This window comes from Labeo rohita, chromosome 3 (genome assembly GCF_022985175.1).
Source record: "Labeo rohita strain BAU-BD-2019 chromosome 3, IGBB_LRoh.1.0, whole genome shotgun sequence".
Classification (NCBI taxonomy): domain Eukaryota; kingdom Metazoa; phylum Chordata; class Actinopteri; order Cypriniformes; family Cyprinidae; genus Labeo; species Labeo rohita.
In genome coordinates, this window is record NC_066871.1 from 47083935 (window position 1) to 47098258 (window position 14324).

At 34.0% G+C, this 14324-nt stretch overlaps 2 protein-coding genes across 6 annotated transcripts in view; one reads left to right on the forward strand and one right to left on the reverse strand.

The window, feature by feature from the left end:
- The window catches only part of LOC127161542 (gastrula zinc finger protein XlCGF49.1-like), a 136300-nt gene that overhangs the window by 25049 nt on the left and 96927 nt on the right, over positions 1-14324 (reverse strand). The gene's annotated exons all lie outside the window — the stretch shown is intronic.
- Positions 414-14324, forward strand: part of LOC127161323 (gastrula zinc finger protein XlCGF8.2DB-like) — a 77808-nt gene continuing 63897 nt past the window's right edge. Inside the window, exons 1-2 of one of the 5 annotated variants that reach the window (XM_051104036.1) lie at positions 414-753; positions 8346-10364. In XM_051104036.1, the coding sequence (XP_050959993.1) occupies positions 645-753; positions 8346-9415 (1179 nt within the window). In that variant the 5' untranslated portion in view covers positions 414-644 and the 3' untranslated portion in view covers positions 9416-10364. Of the gene's footprint in view, positions 754-2016; positions 3769-5739; positions 6058-8345; positions 10365-14324 lie in introns of those variants that run through there. The other 4 variants (XR_007827014.1, XM_051104012.1, XM_051104022.1 and 1 more) reach the window with 4 other exon arrangements.

Here is a 14324-nt window from a genome sequence, read left to right on the forward strand (position 1 = left end):
GATGTTTTTTATTTGTTTATGACCATGGAACCAGCAATTTCTTTAGAATAAATATCTGCCTAAGGGGAAAATGAAGGAATATGTTGACATATTTTGAAACATACTTGACTAGACATACAAGTTTTGGTAACAGGGCTGAGAAACATGCATCCTTCTTTCACTTAAAAATCATGTAAAAAAAAAAAAAAAAAAAAAAAAAAAAAAAAGTAAATAAGTAAATAAAGTTACCTGAGATTGACCAGTACAGACTGACTAGTGATTCAGTCTTTAAAAAAAAAAACATTTTATATACATATATACATTTTGAAATATATATATATGCGCACTCAGTAATTTTCCCCCTATTATTTTCCTCCTCTCGACGCTTCAAACTCCAGTCCAGCGGGTGGCGCTAAAACACATACGTTTGTTTGACAAACACCATTAAACCCCAGAGGAAGAAGATTAGTTTCACAGCGCTGTGTTTTGTTGTGATGCTGTTTTAATACAAGCTGTTAGAAATGTTGTTTCTGTAGATACAATAAGTTTTTGAACCAATCTAGTAAATTTCTGTAATATTCTCATCCTCATAGTCGTGACTAATTTTGAAGCAAGCAGGAATATCTGGAGGAGAACCAGCTGAACTGAGATCTGCTGCTGTGAAGATGGTGTTTGTTAAAGAGGAGAGTGAAGAGGACATGGATGAACCAGAACCCTGGAGAATAAAACAAGAAGAACCAGAAACCAGGAGAATAAAACAGGAGGAACACGGAGGTTGGTGGTTATGCTTCATTCATCTTTAATGAGTTTGTGGTACATTAAGCTAACAAACATTAAGGGAAATTTTGAAAATGCTATTAAAAAGTATTAAATGTGATGTTTTGATACCCGCAGATACCTTGTAGTCAGCTCATCAGATTCAGTGGCTGTATAAAACGCTGTAAAATAATGGAAATTATGTGAATAAATAAACAGAATAAGAATGTAAATGACAAAATGCATCTGATGGTAAAAACTGAAACGTTTTTGTATTTTTTGAAAGTTACACATACAGATGACAACTTTGTCACAACAATCCTGTTCTCACAGATCAATTAATCTTCACTTTGTGAAGAAACAATACATGCCTGAGACTGAACAACACATGCACATGATGTTGCCGCTTTCACAAATGTTTTGTAGTTTACATTCTGTGTCCTTTTCAATAACATGCACTTTGAACCATGATTTAGAAACTTTAAAGGTATACTTCAACCAATTAAATTCACAAAATTTAAATTCTGTCATCCTTTACTCACCCCGAGTTGTTCCAAAAGTGAATGCATTTCTTTGTTCTGCTCGAAGGAAGATATTTTAAAGAATGTTTGTAACCAAACAGGTTTTGTGCACCATTGACTTGACTTCCATAGTAGGAAAAAAATACTATGGAAGTGTAATGGTGCCTGGAAACTGTTTGGATACAAACATTCTTCAAAATATCTTATTTTTAGTTCAGCAGAAGAGAGAAATTCACACAGTATTAGAACAACTTGATGGTGAGTTAATGAAGACAGTATTTTCATTTTTGGGTGAACTATTCCTTTAAGGCCTCCAAAAAATTGCTGATGTTGTGTAAATGCATGCCAAACGCATACATTTTCAGTCTTTTGTTGAAAAGGGTGTTGCATAAATGCCTCATTAATGATCATAAGTTCTACTAGAGTTAGATTTAAGGTGTTTACAAGACAAAATTTTCAAATAAACTTTGTATGCAATTTGCTTGTTAATTTTTCCAAAGTTTACTTTAAAAAATACAACATTTTTAGTTTTACAGTTCTGTCTATGCATTTTCTTTGACAGTCTTGTCATCAACATTTTTAGTTTTCAGGGATCGTTTTGAAAATGTTGTCATCTGTACGAGAAACTTTAAATAAATAAATAAATAAATAAATAATAATAATTAAAAAAAAAAAAAAAAAGATAAAGTGTTCTGCTTATTGTCATGTTGAATGCACCCTAATTTTCTTTTGATTTCGAAATGCCCTGATTTATTTTCAGCAATTTAATGTTGACATTTTTAGGCCTGATGAAAGTGAAAGAGGAAATACAAGATCTGAATGAAGTGGAGGAGATGCTTCAGCATCAGAAAGCTCATGATGCAACTGGAGAAAAATCAGTGAGTTTCTCCAAAACTGAAAACAGTTGCTCACAACGCAACGTTCAAGGAAAAGAGGTCAAAAGGCCCTTCAGCTGCTCTCAGTGTGGAAATGCATTTACTCGTAAAAAATACCTTGAGAATCACATGAGAAGTCATAATAGAATAAATCCTTTCACCTGCTCTGAGTGTGGACGTACTTTTACACACAAAGGAAGCCTTAAGAATCACATGTTAATTCATACAGGAAAAAAGTCTTTTACCTGCTCTCAGTGTGGAAACTCGTTCAGTCACAAAGGAAGCCTTTGGAATCACATGAAAATTCACACTGGAATAAATTCTTTCAGCTGCTCTCAGTGTGGAAAGAATTTCACGCAGAAAAGAAAACTTAATGAGCATATGCTAATTCACACTTCACAAAACCAACTAACTTGTCCTCAGTGTGGAAAGACATTTACGTGTAAAGGAAGTCTGAAGACTCACATGTTAATTCATGCTGGAATAAAGCCTTTCGTCTGCCCCCAGTGTGGGAACAGTTTTAGATATAAAGGATGCCTTAAGGATCATTTGGTAACTCACTCTTCAGAAAAGCCTTTCACCTGCTCTGAGTGTGGAAAGTCTCTGTCACGTAGAGAAAGCCTGAAGAATCACATGTTAACTCATGCTGGAATAAAGCCTTTTGTGTGCTCTCAGTGTGGAAAGAGTTTTACACAGAAAAAACAACTCAATGAGCATGCACTTATTCACACCTCAGAAAAGCCTTTCACCTGCTCTGAGTGTGGAAAGACTTTGTCACGTAGAGAGAGCCTGAAGAATCACATGTTGATTCATGCTGGAATAAAGTCTTTTACCTGCTCTCAGTGTGGAAAGAGTTTCACACAAAAAAAACAACTTAATGAGCATGTGCTTTATCACACCTCAGAAAAGTCTTTAACCTGCTCTCTGTGTGGAAAGAGTTTCAAACGTAAAGAAAGCCTTAAGAATCACATGTTCATTCATGCTGGAATAAAGCCTTTCAGCTGTTCTCAGTGTGGAAAGTGTTTCACACAAAAAAAACAACTTAATGTGCATGTGCGCATTCACACTTCAGAAAAGTCTTTCACCTATTAGTTCACATGTTAATTCATGCTGGGGGAAAACCTTTTTGCTAACTCTCAGTGTGGAAAGTGTTTCACCTGTAAACAAGGAGTTAATAGTCACATGAGAATCATCGAAGCAATTCCTTATGCATGCCATCTGTGTGAAAAGAGCTTTAAATGGAAAACGTGGCTCAAAGCTTATTTGCACTCTGCAGTATGGTGATTTAAAGGTGCAGTAAGCAATTTTTGAGAAAGCTGTTGAATGTGAATCAGACCAAACCCCTCAACACACTTGGAGTCAGTCAGATTTATGGGGCATGTCACTCCTAAACCATTTAGTCACTGTTAGACATTGGTTTGAGTTTAATCTTTAATGTCCTTGAAGTACATTAAATATGCAGTGTCACTTTTGACAGCAAATTTCTATTTAGTTTTAGTCATAGCTTTTTGTATGAAATGCCATTTAGTTCTAGACATATTTTAGTCATTTGGATTGTTTTAGTCTATGTATAGTTGACTACATATAAGATTATAGATTACTAAATCTACTCTAAATTTGGTCAACTAAAGTCTAATGGGTTTTAACTAAGGTAGTTAAATTGTAATGTATTAAGCATTTCTCAACATTTCCAAACTGATTCACTTATGGAGAAAACATCTATAAATCTGTTAATATGGATGATATTAATGTTTGAACTTGAAATACAGATTTAACTGATGTGACATATAATGTATTTATTTATCTTGAAATGAAATAAAACCACTTCCCAAGAAAACAAGAACATGGTCTTCTTTTTGATTAATAATATATGCATTCTGTATAACAACATGCCCACAATATTCTTCTTTCTTTCAAGTAGACACTGTATGAATTAAATGTGGATTTATCCTTTAAAAAGCTACCTAAGTTATTCAGTCAAGAATTTAGAGATAAAGATAAGTGACAGTAAGTGATCTATTTTTCTTTTGTTAGATAATTAATGACAGACAGCAGGAGATATATTACATTGCCTTGACTTGGTGTGGTCAAAAATTCTTACTTTGGTACCAGTCAGTACTGAAATTTTAAAAATGTCCATTTCTTGCTAACATCTGAGCATTATTGAGCGGATTGGTAAATCTGATTGGCCATCGTGATCACGCGCTCAACAGATGTTGAGTATTTTGGTACCATTCACAACTTCTGACAATCAAAACGTAAAAAAATTGCCAATGAAGTATTGGTTACTTGCCGCTGTCACCTCTGGCTTGCTTAGTTTGGGACCTACTTATTTTCCAGCGATATTGTTGATTTGATTGCACCGATACTGTTTGAAATAAACTTAGCTGGATGATGACATCGCTGATTCAACGATTTGCTTGTAAATTGTCGTCGAGGTGCATCTCTGACGGATCCGGACGATCCACAGGCTGACGGCGGACCCGATGAAGGTGCTGTGTGCACCGAACGAACCGCACCAGCTCTGAGCCTCAACTGGTTCTTGCCTCGGCATCCCATGTTGAACTCCATCATATCGCCGGGATGATAATCCCCCGATGTTAACTGAACGCTACAAACCACCGCATTTTTCGAAGCAATCATATGGTATTTTCATACAAGGATATATATTTATTTGGGGGGAAAAAAAACCTGCAATATGCCAATACGCAAAAGCACTATATAAATAAAGGTGACTTGAACGTAAACAGTTGAGAAAGAAGTCAGATGTGTATCATTATATTGTACGTATTTTCTCCATGGCTAGTTTACAAGCTGCTGTCAGTGTCATTAATGCAGGAAAATAAAAGAGAGAAAGACTGCACCGGTCCGCAAACCCCAGCTAAGGCCCTGATCCTGACACAAATAAATGATTTACCCTCAGTGCATCACTTCTCATTGTAAAACAGTGCGTGGGTTTTAACTTTTTTAAAAGTGGGGACAGTTGTGGTCTAATGATTAGAGCCAGACTTTAATGACACTATATGTTGAGAAATTTAACTGAGCTGTTCTATGCCATTTTCTGTAAGGATGCTTTATAACCAAACTGAACTAATTTAATAATTGATGCAATGGAAAGAAACTTTTCAGCTAAACAATTGCACTATTTCATTTTTAGAGCTGCTTTACAGCAGAATTCAACTTTTTCCCTCTATCTTTGTTAATCACTGCAATGCTGCTTTGAAACAATCTGTATTTTATAAAGCACTACAGAAATAAAGGTAACTTGACTTGACATGGAATTGTGTCGTTTCTAAATTACATTTAGATGTTTTGTTGATGTGCTGTTTCACAGTAATTAGACTCTTTCTGCATTTACCCTGCACTCTGACTCAGTTACACTTTAATAAATGATTAGATAATGATTTTCGGTACAACTCTTACATAAACATGGCATGTTTGAATATGCACTAGTTAAAAATAAGGGAGATGTGTTTTGTAAATGTTTATATGTCCTACACGCACTAAGTAATTTTCCCAGTATTATTTTCCTTCCACTCGACGGTTCACTATCCAGTTCAGCGGGTGGCGCTAAAATACAAACGTTTGTTTGCCAAACACCATTAAACCTCAGAGGAAGAAGATTAGTTTCACCGTGATCTCTGTTGTTTTGTTGTGATGCTGTTTTAATACAAACTGTTTGAAATAGTAAAAATACAGTTTTCGAATCAGGTCAATAAATACCTGTAATATTCTCATCCTCATAGTCGTGACTTAGTTTTGAAGCAAGCAGGAATATCTGGAGGAGAATCAGCTGAACTGATCTGCTGCTGTGAAGATGGTGTTTGTTAAAGAGGAGAGTGAGGAGGACATGAGTGAACAAGAACCCTGGAGAATAAAACACGAGGAATCAGAAACCTGGAGAATAAAACAGGAGGAACAAGGAGGTTGGTGATTATTCTTGGTTTTTAATGTTGGGCCTGGGATACTTTTGAAATCAGAATCACATTTATTTAAACCAGTCGCGGTTCCAGAGAGAACAGCGCTCATCATGTGAGCTTCATGTTTGAAACAGTTTCACAAAGAGTCTACACAGTAGGCTGTATTTGTGTGTTACAAACGTTAAATAATAACTTAAGTTTATAGTCCTGATATAGACGCGATCAAAATTATTGATTCAACTAATGTTACGCTTAAAATAAAGATTGTATATGTTATTTTATGCCAGTGGCGACCAAAAAATGTATTTGATGAATGAATCATTAACTCAGGAGATTGGTTTTCATTTATTTATTTCAAATGATTATTTTACATAATGAACTCATTTAAAGTAATATATATTTTTAAATGGACTTATTTATAACATTTTAGGCCTTTATAAACAGACTCATCTTTAACATTAAATAAAATGTTCTTTTGAATCATAAATTAGCCTACATATTATTTAGTTTAGTTCTAATGTTTTGTTTTCAGAATCATGGAAGAACCATGATCTCTATTCTAAAAAAAATGAGTTATTTAGAGTCATTTAGTTTAAAAAATTACATTATTATTATTATTATTATTATTACAGTATTGTTTTTAATATTAAAATGTAGAGACTATGTTGAAAAATGTACAATCTTTCAAACTTTATATAATGCATTAACAAGGATTTGGTACAATTATAATGTATTATAATGCCGCTTATATCTATTATTGTTTTTAATATATTATTATATTACAGTTTGTACCTAAAAATAAACATATAAACATATACACTTCATGGCTCTATGCTTTATTTTCTTTTAAGGAGCACTTGTGGTTTTAAGATTAAGATTAGGAGCACCTTCTAAACAATAATCAAAAAATCTCATCAAAAATTAGGCTTTCCCATTACAAGGTGATATTTGACTCCTTAAAGTGATTTACAGGGGAATTTTGTTTTTACCTTTGTAATGGAATTTTTCTAACTTTTTTAAAAGTATGTCATCTTTTATGTTAAATGATTTTAAATAATTATATTTTATAAGCTTTTTAAAATTTCTGAAGAAGAACACAAAAGTGGCTTGTGGCTTGTAGATGTATTTTCATGTTTAATGAGGCTCAGAGATGGCATGAGTGCAATCAAAATCATAAATTCATGTTGAGATTAATGTTTAAAATTAAAATCTAAAATTGCAAATATAGAAATATTAGATGATTTAAATAACTGAAAAGACACTTTAAAAAATGAAACTAAAACTCCCAATAGGTGGCAGCAAGTCACTGATTTAATTACTGAATCATTCATCCATTTGGTTCATTTAAAGGCTGATTCAATCAGGAATAAAGCAAGTGACTGTCTTTATGAATGGGGAATTAAAACATTTACTCACTAGATGTTTAAAAATGCATGTTCATTCATAAATGAACTATTTATGACGATGAAATGGCAAAATCAGGCAACAGTGTTATAGTCAGACAATGAAAGTCACTTAATATTAACATCTTATTTAACTGTTGCATTAAATCAATATCACATTTACAAACACCTTTAAAAATCATTAAAAGCTCATCACTCATTTTAGTTCATAGCAATCTCACAAAGTTTCATTATAATCAATGAAGCTCTTTACACTGCACAATCAATCTCTTATTTACACTCTCTCTACACTTTGTGTATGAAAAGATTTGTGAGATAAGTCAGTGATACATTACACAATGTTGCAAAAACACTTAGAAACCTTTGAAGCTCCCCTCAGCTCAAACACAAATATGCTGATGGGGTCAGTCGCACTGGTGCTCATAAATATTTTTTTCATAGTTGCACGCAGTCATTTTCAGACTGTAGAGCCCTGCATTCCTGGCCAAGTTGCTGTTTGGGTTTTAAGCAAATATTTAATCATTCAAACCTGTAAACTGTCAACATAAACAATAAAAGCAAAACATTAGGCTTTTTCTTTTTTTGAAAAATAAAAAAAACCCACAACAGGATGCCGTAAAATATATTTTATGTACAGACTTATTTAATTAAATTTGGTTATTTTTAATAGGTAACAGACACTTTTTAATTTAACATAATTATGCTGGTTAAAAGTTAATTGTCAGTTAAGTGGTGTCTATTATTCTCCAGGGGAAAAAAATAAAACAAAACAACAACAAAAATACCCTAAATGAATATAAAATTAAAATGGTTTTCATAAATATAAATGTAAAATATTAAATAAATATATTTATCTTATTTTTTTTCTCATTTTTAATGTTTTAATTTCAGGCCTCATAAAAGTGAAAGAGGAAAGACAAGATTTGAATGAAGTGGAGCATCAGTATCAGAATGATGCTGGAGAACAATCAGTGAGTTGCTCACAAAGCAACACTGAAATATCAGATGTCGAAAGGCCTTTTAGCTGCTCTCAGTGTGGAAACACTTTCAAACATAAAAGAAGCCTTGCGTACCACACATTACTTCATGCTGGAATAAAACCTTTCAGCTGCTCTGAGTGTGGTAAGAGTTTTACACAGAAAAAACAACTCAATGATCATGCGCTTATTCACTCTTCAGTAAAGCCTTTCAGCTGCTCTCAGTGTGAAAGCACTTTCACACGTAAAGCAAACCTTAAAAACCACATGATAATTCATAGTGGGAAAAAACCTTTCAGCTGCTCTCAATGTGGAAACACTTTCACATGTAAAGGAAGCCTGAAGCATCACATGTTAATTCATGCTGGAATAAAGCCTTTTGTCTGCTCTCAGTGTGGAAAGAGTTTTACACAGAAAGGACACCTTAAGATTCATTTGGTAACTCACTCGTCAGCAAAGCCTTTCAGCTGCTCTGAGTGTGGAAAGAGTTTTACACAGAAAAATCAACTCAATGATCATGTGCTTGTTCACTCTGCCAAAAATACATTCACCTGCTCTCAATGTGGAAGGAGTTTCTTACAGGAAAGAAAACTTAATGAGCATATGCGTGTTCACGCTTCAGAAAAGCCTTTCACCTGTTTTCAGTGTGGAAACACTTTCTCACGTAAAGCAAGCCTTAACAATCACATGATAATTCATAGTGGGAAAAAGCCTTTCAGCTGCTCTCAGTGTGGAAATGCTTTCTCACGTAAAGGAAGCCTGAAGAATCACATGTTAATTCATGCTGGAATAAAACCTTTCGTCTGCTCTCAATGTGGAAAGAGTTTTATTCAGAAAGGACACCTTAAGGTTCATTTGATAACTCACTCTTCGGAAAAGCCTTTTACCTGCTCTCAGTGTGGAAACACTTTCAAACGTAAAGAATGCCTTAAGAGTCACATGTTAACTCATACTGGGAAAAAGCCTTTTACTTGCTCTGTGTGAAAAGTAGGAGAAATGAGAACTGAAGTGAAGTCATTTGTGTGAGAAGAGTTGGAAAGCTGGACTCAGTGCTCATCTTCATCACTCTCACTCTGCCATGAGGAAATTGAACTCATCAGGATGGAGATTTCCAATGGTTGACTCTTTTAAAAAGCCACTAGAAAATAATGGTTGAGAGAGTGAAAGCTCTCTCCGTGCTGTGAGTGTGGGAAGAGCTTTATTTCAAGCGATTCCTTGACACAGAAAATATTGCAGCAGCTGTGACTGAAATACAGTGAAGCAACATTTAGATCCTCATTTAAAGTACAAATTCTCTCAGAGTCTTGACTTTATTCCTGAGGTAAACAGGATGATTCCGACTCATTTTTAGTCTCAGTCGCAAGGTGGAGAAAGTGGAAAACCACAAGTCTATTTCTGTCATTATTTAGTTTTGACATTTTTCTTCCTTTATAATTGTGTTTTTCATGAAATTTTGTCCACTTTCAGGTGTTTAAGGCACTGGTCTCAAACTCAGTTCCTGGAGGGCCACAGCTCTGCACAGTTTAGCACCAACCCTAATCAAACACACCTGATCCAGCTAATCAAGGTCTTCAGGATTACTAGAAACTTCCAAGCAGGTGTGAGTTTGGAGCTCTGCAGAGCTGCAGCCCTCCAGGAACTGAGTTTGAGACCTCTGGTTTAAGGCATTCGTTTGTTTTGGGCGCATTTTCAGTAAAAACGGTCTATGCATTTTGAAAATCATTTACACTTAATTTTCAGCTTTTCTCAGTCACTTTGGCTCAGTCCTAGAATTATAATTTTTATAATTCAGCTCTCTCTGAACAGTTTCATTGTTCACACCAAATTTGAATTTCTTATTAGTTTAAGCAAACTGTATAGATATAAATGACTTTACATGAAAGAAATGTGTATAAATTGATAAGCAAATGTGAATTGTCTTTTTGCATGTAATGCATTTAAACACAAATAAATGTGTTTTCTTCCTCCGACATTTTCCTCTTTTTTTTTTATCTTCTATTTCTGTCTATATAGTCAGTCTACAGAGTGAATATTTTTTCAATCAACAAGCATTGTATAATATTGTTAAAAGAGAAGTCCACTTCCAGAACAAAGATTTACAAATAATGTACTCACGCCATTGTCATCCAAGATGTTCATGTCTTTCTTTCTTCAGTCGTAAAGAAATTGTGTTTTTTGAGGAAAACATTTCAGCATTTTTCTCCATATAATGGACTCTTGTGGTGCTCCGAGTTTGCACTTTTAAAATGCAGTTTAAATGCAGCTTCAAATGATCCCAAATGCGGTTGTAAATGATCCCAGGTGAGGAAGAAGGGTCTTATCTAGCGAAACGTTATTTTCATTAAATAAATACAATTTAAATACTTTTTAATGCATAAAAAAATGTATAATTAAACATACATAATTAAAAAATAACCATGTAAACAATAAATGCAGAGTTTACAGAAATTCAGGGATTACATTTTATTACAAATGAATTATATTGGTTTTTTGCAAATAATTTGTTTGTTTGCTTATAATTTCTGCAGCTTCATGTAGCTTTTGCATTTATGTTGTTTTGTTAATCCGTGGTGAAGTTACTTGATGCTACTTCACAAATTATTTTTATTACAACCCAAACATTATTCTGCTTCCTCATTAAAATTCAATTCAATTCAAATTCATTTGTATAGCGTTTTTCATGATACATATCGTTGCAAAGCAGCTTTACACCAAATTGACATTTTTACAATATATGTAGTAGTAGCTTGATGTACATATGGAAGAGATGTGTGGTAAAGATCAGTTAATGACGTAATCAAACAGACAAAGAACCTATAAATTAGTAGCAGAATTTGGTAGTGCTGTATGTTTTCAGGGTTGGCATCATCTCTTCAGTGAATGTAGGCAATATGATGAAAAATGTCAATTTTGTGTAATCTATATACTACTAAGAGGGCTGAGACGGAGATGCTGAACATGCAGCGCCAGATGAAGCTGTATGAAGAGTCTAAACAGGTACAAGAATCAAGGGTGATTGAATGTGGGTTGGTAGGTTACTCAGAAGATTGTACATAATGTCAATGGTCCATTTGAGAGATAGATGGCGGTAATGCACTTACAAGTCTGCAATCCACTGTAACATAGGGGAGGTTTGGGGAGGCTTTAGTTCCAAAAGGTTGAGAACCTCTGACTTCTAGAAATCAATGTTCAGTGAAGTTCCTCCCACAATAATCACACATTCAGCAGTTCTGAGGAACAAACAGGTTGGTGTTTATTAAATAGGAAGCCTTATTAATTTGTAAAAGGACATTTATAAAAGGAAGCCTTACGGTACATATGAGAGTTCATGCTGGAGAGAAACCGTTCACTTGTGATCAATGTGGGAAGACTTTTGCACGATCATCAAGCCTTAACTCACACATGAACATTTACACTGGAGAGAAGCAGCATGCATGTGATCAATGCGGCAAAACATTTCTGTGGGCTTCAGTTCCGAAGAAACACTTGACAGTTCATACAAAGGAGAAGCCACATTCATGTCATTTGTGTGCAAAGAGTATTTCACGTCTACAATATTTAACAGAACAACAGAAAATACTTGAGTGTGAAAAGACTTTTATGTCAGCGAGTGGTTTAAAACAGCATGAGAGGATTCACACCAGAGAGAAACCGTATCACTGCACTGCATGTGGGAAGTGTTTCAATAATTCATCTGTTCTATGCAGGCATACAAAAAAACAATCACAGTAAGAAGATCATCTTCAGATCCAGCACTTTCAGGTCTGATGCTGCGTCCTCACCAAATGTGACACAATAATGCATCAAGCAGTAGAATATCATCTTAAAAATCTGTCCTAACCAGTCATAACAAGCAACATGACAAAAACATTATCTAAAGTTTTCACAGTGAATAAAGTCATCTTCATCTTCAAAACCAGCAGGTTTAGCTATGAGATTCAGATCAACTCAAGCATGGAGTTCCTCCCCAAAGATCAATGTCAAAAAGTTGTATTATTGTGTATCACTTTGCTTTCCTTTGAGTTTCATATTATGTTCAGTTGTCTTATAATGCATATGTGTCATATGTAGTTTTCTTACTCTTTCATAAAGGAAAGTTAAAACTTTTTTTACAAACTGTTCTTGTTGAGGAAGCTGAAGAAGAGACTGCAAAACTGTTTATAATGACTAGTTATTTTTTCACATATGATGTATTCAGAAAATGCAGAAGCAAGATATGGTGTCATGTACAACTGATCCTGGTATTAAAAAAACCTTGAGGCTAAAATCGGATATGTCTTCAGGACTTCATGTCTGCTGTGTCTGTCTAAGTCCATGTGTTATAGTAATTTACACCACTGATCTATAATGGAGAACTGGATTACTCATGACATCATAGAAGTGAAGTTACTGTGCTTCCATATTGCCCAAGTATCCCCAATGTTGAATTAATAGGAAATTGTACAATTTTAATGAGAAAGCATCACCAAACAAGTCAGTTGTAAGTATATTCTTACAACACAAACGTCCAAAGCATGTAAATTTGGTAATTTGTTTAATATTGAGAATTTTCTTTGTGTATTAAAAAGTTATATATCCAATTCATAACAGTAGTGAACATCAGCTGAACATCCGATGGACGAGATCGACATATGTATTACACATGACAAAGTGCTAAGGGCATAGTTTGTGTTGTTAATGGAAACTTTGAATCAGGCTATTAATTAATTATTTAAATTATTCATGAGCGCTAACTTAATGTACGAACCAAACGGAGCAGTTATCAGCACAATATGACCAAAGCGCAGTTCCTGAGCATCTCACAAATCACTGTATACTCTGTATGCTCGGGCGTGAAGATTTGCGCGAGCTATTCCTATCGTGGAGCTGATGGTCAAATAGCCTATGTCATCTATTTGAATTACTTAGAGAAACAGACACTTTATAGATGCTTTGGAGAAAGTTGAACAGTATCTGAAAAGAGGAGAAAACAGTCTTGAACCTGCACTAATATATATTAAAATCTTTTAAAACTACTCATGATAACCACCTTTACAATTTTTTTTTCACATTTTATTGTAGGATTATTTATTGTGTAATTTTTTTTTCCTATAGTTTTATATTACAACTGTGGTATGTAGTAGTTATTGGTTCTAAATGTGCAGGCGAAAGTTTCTTTATAACAAATGCTTAAAAAAAAAAGTAATTATTGGCCTGGTTATGATTAATATGCTAGTCTTATTATAACAAAGGCTACACTGTAAAAAACAAAAAACACAATTTGTTGAGTCAACTTAATATAAGTTGTTACCCTGCAGAATTTTAAGTTCAGACAGCTCAAACAAGTTGAGATAACTTGAAATGTTAAGTTGTACTAAGTAAAAACTTATATTTGAGTTGACTAAACAAACAATTTGGTTTGTTAAACTTAAAAACTTTTTTAGAGTTGACTGAACTTAAAATTTTAAGGCAGCCGGGTAACATATTATTTTAAGTTGGATCAACAAATCGTTTTTTACAGTGCACAGTTAAGAACTATGGTACATGATACTCCAAATGATGGCATAGATTAAATTATTAAGATTCTACATTCACACACAATACAGTCTGGTAGCAAGACCTACGGTATAATAATTTAATAATGTAATAATTTCAATAACAATATAACAATTTCTTAATGCAAAATAAAATATTAATAAATCCATCTCTGATAATCTCAGGTTGCCATTACCTCGACAAAATGATCTCGTACCCACAACATATGATGACGTCCCCACAAGTTAAAATGATATTTCCACAAGTTAATATGTTGTGGCCATGACAAAATTATGTTAACCAAGTATTGAAACAGCTCTCATCTGATGGGTTGTGTGCGTAGTCTACCTCTCAGTATTCTCTGAAGTTGTCCTGACTG